The 4018-nt window shown below is 36.6% G+C and overlaps 1 protein-coding gene across 4 annotated transcripts in view; it reads right to left on the bottom strand.

Annotated features, from left to right (window-relative positions):
• Positions 1–122: 122 nt before the first annotated feature.
• LOC116010538 (exocyst complex component SEC8) overlaps positions 123–4018 on the bottom strand; it is a 14544-nt gene continuing 10648 nt past the window's right edge. For all 4 annotated transcript variants that reach the window (XM_031249996.1, XM_031249998.1, XM_031249995.1 and 1 more), the window contains exons 19-27: positions 3405–3593; positions 2977–3062; positions 1959–2154; positions 1646–1723; positions 1186–1287; positions 1016–1090; positions 779–874; positions 646–695; positions 123–575 (exon numbers count right to left, since the gene is read on the bottom strand). In XM_031249996.1, the coding sequence (XP_031105856.1) occupies positions 488–575; positions 646–695; positions 779–874; positions 1016–1090; positions 1186–1287; positions 1646–1723; positions 1959–2154; positions 2977–3062; positions 3405–3593 (960 nt within the window). In that variant the 3' untranslated portion in view covers positions 123–487. The remainder of the gene's footprint in view (positions 576–645; positions 696–778; positions 875–1015; positions 1091–1185; positions 1288–1645; positions 1724–1958; positions 2155–2976; positions 3063–3404; positions 3594–4018) is intronic.

The following is a 4018-nucleotide window of genomic DNA, read 5'->3' as shown; positions in this document are numbered from 1 at the left end:
GGGGGGGGGGGGGGGGGGGGGGGGGGGTCCCTTCCAACTAGAAACCTTGATTAGTAAATAATTATGGCTAAAGTTCCATTTAAATTTACAAAATGGTAAAAGGATTGTCGGAAAATTTGAACTTCAGCAATGCATTCTCCATTACCTATTTTGAAGCTCCTGAGTAAACACTCTGTATTACCAACTTAAATGTTTCACACAATTTGTTACACACCTATATAAAGCAAATGCCCCCACACTACCCTAAGACAAAAAGGGGTGAAAATTTGATGCTACAACGACACGACTAAAGTAAAATGGCAATGATGATACGCAGACAACAGTGCAAACTCAATTATACATGGAAGTTTGCCTCGACGATGCAACTGGCACAAATATACAATATTCCTGTACAATCATAAAATGTTCCTCCTCGACAAACATTGCAATCGATGGACAAAGAATCTGCAAGCACAGCACTTCTCAAGAGGATTACCTGGTTGGAATTCTAGTGAAGTAATATCTCAGATAGACGTGCCTCTGCATCAGCTGGAATATCTCTTCCTGGAACCTGGACCTTTAGAAGACTTGAATACCTGCAAAAGATTTATTTTAATAACATATTTGACTCATTCTTTGAATATGTATGTTTCCATCATAACTCACTCTACAGTTGTAAACAGGTTCTCATGCTCGCTGATGAATGCAAGTATGGCCTGAGTAAAAAGTAAAAGTAGTGAGAAAATGGGTATTTGCCACCAGAGAAGATTGAAATGAGTAAAAGGGCTTTGATAATCACCTCAAATGGCATGTTTAGTAGTTCATAATATGTTCGGACACGATCTAACCTCAGCTGCACAGCTTCACTGTCAATTGAGGGAATAGCTGCAAGAGCCTAAAAATCAAACAGAAGAAAACTCTTAGCCAAGCAACTTTTAACTTTAAATTGTTAAAATGATGTTAGATTGAGACCTGCCATGCTAATCACTCCCTGATTACAAAACAAGGAAAAAAAAGGAAAGGAAAAAATGTCAACCTGTTCCAGTGCTATTGAGTTGCGACATATCTGTTGAACTCCAAATAGGTTGATAGATTTTATTTCGGTTAAAGCCTGTTAGCCAGTGAAATACCATGGCTATCAGTAAGTGGAACAAAATTCAGTTGTATAATAATAATGTAGTAAGAATTAATGTTTAACATGCAGACCTTAATGGAAGCATTAGCTGCAACACTGCATATTCCACCAAAAATATAGCTCCTCTTCGATCCTGTGATGAAAGGCGACATTTCCTCATCTCGCCGTGTTATCTGTGACGCACAAGATAGACGAAAGGTGAAACATGCGGTAAGTGTTGCATAAGATAATGAAAAATATTTAAAGGACAATTCAAGAGCATTCCCCTTATCCACCTCCCAAGGGAAGACTTCTAAGTATAAGAACATTAGGCATTTCAGAGAGGAAAAATATCAGTAAAATGTAAACCTCAAGAACCGAAGAGAGTAGAGAATGCATGTGAATGAACTGGTAATATTAAAAAAAAAAAACTGGTAAATGATTAAAAAGGACAAAACCATCTACTCAATAAAGCAAGAGCGGTTCTTATAAGTCAAGTGAGGGAACTATCTGATTTCTTTCTGGTGGAGGATTGGAGAGAATTGCACTTACCAGGGATGTTAATGAAATTACATAATCATCAGGCTCCTCTGCATCTTGGTCATCCAGATAGTCCCTACTTGTCATTTCCTGTATACAGTATTAAAAAAAAAAAAAAAAAAAAAAAAAAAAAAAACCTTGGTTGCTTGTAAATATTACCAGTTTCATAATCTCTCTCCCAAATGAATCAAAGGGAAAATGGGTANAAAAAAAAAAAAAAAAAAAAAAAAAAAAAAAAAAACCTTGGTTGCTTGTAAATATTACCAGTTTCATAATCTCTCTCCCAAATGAATCAAAGGGAAAATGGGTAACACATGTGACAAACCTGCATGTGGAAAATAGTCTCCAACTGCATTTCTATACGCAGAATCTTGAGGCAATCTACTGCTAATTTTCTATATTCTTCAGCAAAGGTTGCAAGATCCTTGGGAAGGGAGCTAGTTGTTCTAGAATGTTTGTGAGTTTTCGTATTCCCATTCTCCTCCATTTGAGTAGTTTCTCGGCTACACGTCTTTGCGAGCCTGATAATTAAACAAGGCTTTACTCAATAATGTCAATATAAAAGTATATATTGCAAATTACAAATTTCTAGTAGTAAGCACACATATATTTCTCTTGCATCAGTGGGAATGGGGGACTTGAACTACTGACCTATAAATGATAAATCTAGGAGCCTTCACCTTAGCCAACTAACTCAAGGATCATGGAAACATGGATTATTTCTATGTTCTTCCAATTGCTTGGAACATTATCAGAAAATATGCTTCAAGAGACAACTTAGGATAACAAGATACACTAAATTTCAACCTAAATTAACTGGCTCAGCCACTCAGCTACAGAAGATTTGCTTCTCTAGTTGCTTTAGAAAGGATCTTGCTCACCATCAAGTAACAATTTTCATATAATTCCTACTTAACACTGCCAACTTGTTTTGCTGCTTCTTTCATCATTAGTGAGTATATTAATGTTCAGTTTTTATGTGTATATCATTAGCCCTCAAGATGAACTCTAGGTCAGTATTCAATACGAAGAGGAAGACATCATCTCTATCTGGATGTCAGTAACTTGTATATGAAGGGAAACAAGTGGAATCTCACACTGCATTCTGCTGATGATGTGATTTGTCTAAAGTGCACAGTTTATTGAACCTCATCCATAAAGAAGTCCATAAAAATATGATAATTAATGCAAGAGCATACATCTATCAAGTAGATAAGACAATGAAATGGGTGCAGGAACATATTTCCTCTTTCTGCCACCAAATAATCTTATAACATGACTACAAAGGCATAAACTATATCCAACCCAAAAAACAATATTCCTCAGAGGCTAATAGAACTTGCCTTTCTATTGAGTCTGCAACAAATTCCAATGAATCGCTCAAGGATGCCAACAGAACAAGTTTGTTGTCATCACGAATCAAGTTTTCCTGGAAAAAAAAATAAATAAATAAATGATAATAGTAGTTTTTGCACCCATCATTTTGGCTTCCTGTGTGTTATTTAATATGCTCATAACCACCTCAAGGTTTAAATGACTATACCAGACATGATTGGCTAGTGGTTAAATTAATGCTCTTCTCTTCAACTCTCTGTCTATGCCCCATTCCACCTCCATCAACCCCCCCACCCCCACCCCACCCCCCACCCAACCACCGGCACAAACCAATATTTAGATAGATTTGTACACCTAACATGCCATGTCTGTGAAACTTGGGTGCCAAAGGTCCCAAGAGCATACACTTAATTCATGAAATGGCCTTAAAATATACCTGCTTGATTGGTCTCAACTTCAGCAATACATCACTTATTTCCATCTCAACCTCTGAATCCTCAGCAGTATTTTCTGAGCTTGCGTAACCAAGAGAACTTGGTAAACATGCACTAGCTGGATCAAGTCGCATTAGATTTTCAATATCATGTCTTCCAATGAGCATATAACTTTGCTTTTCAAGAACTGCCTGTTAAACAACCAAGTCACATAAGGTAATCATCATAATCTCCTCGTAATCTATTCAGATGATAAAAATGTTATTCTTAATCAGAAAAAGCAATGCAACAATCAAGAAACTTAATAATTTTACACAAGACTTCTCTACAGATAATGGCTTGCATAGTAATGGCATTAATAAAGAATGGAACAGAGTGGCTAACTTCATATTGAGGGACCATAAACAGTCAAATTTGGTGTTATAGGGGTCATAGTGTCAAAGAGGATAAAGGATAGGGACCAAAAGAGGAATATATATCCTTATGTCTTGTTTATCGTTATTATGACACCATCAGTATTTTCAAGGCGCTTTAACACTGCACTGTCTTAATCTGGCAATATTTCTAGGCAGAAATAAAGAATAGGAGTTAAGGAGAAAAAAAAACGGGGGGGGGG

This window comes from Ipomoea triloba, chromosome 2 (genome assembly GCF_003576645.1).
Source record: "Ipomoea triloba cultivar NCNSP0323 chromosome 2, ASM357664v1".
NCBI classification, from domain to species: domain Eukaryota; kingdom Viridiplantae; phylum Streptophyta; class Magnoliopsida; order Solanales; family Convolvulaceae; genus Ipomoea; species Ipomoea triloba.
The sequence above is the reverse complement of the archived record's forward strand: the minus strand, read 5'-3'. Positions and strand labels throughout refer to the sequence as shown.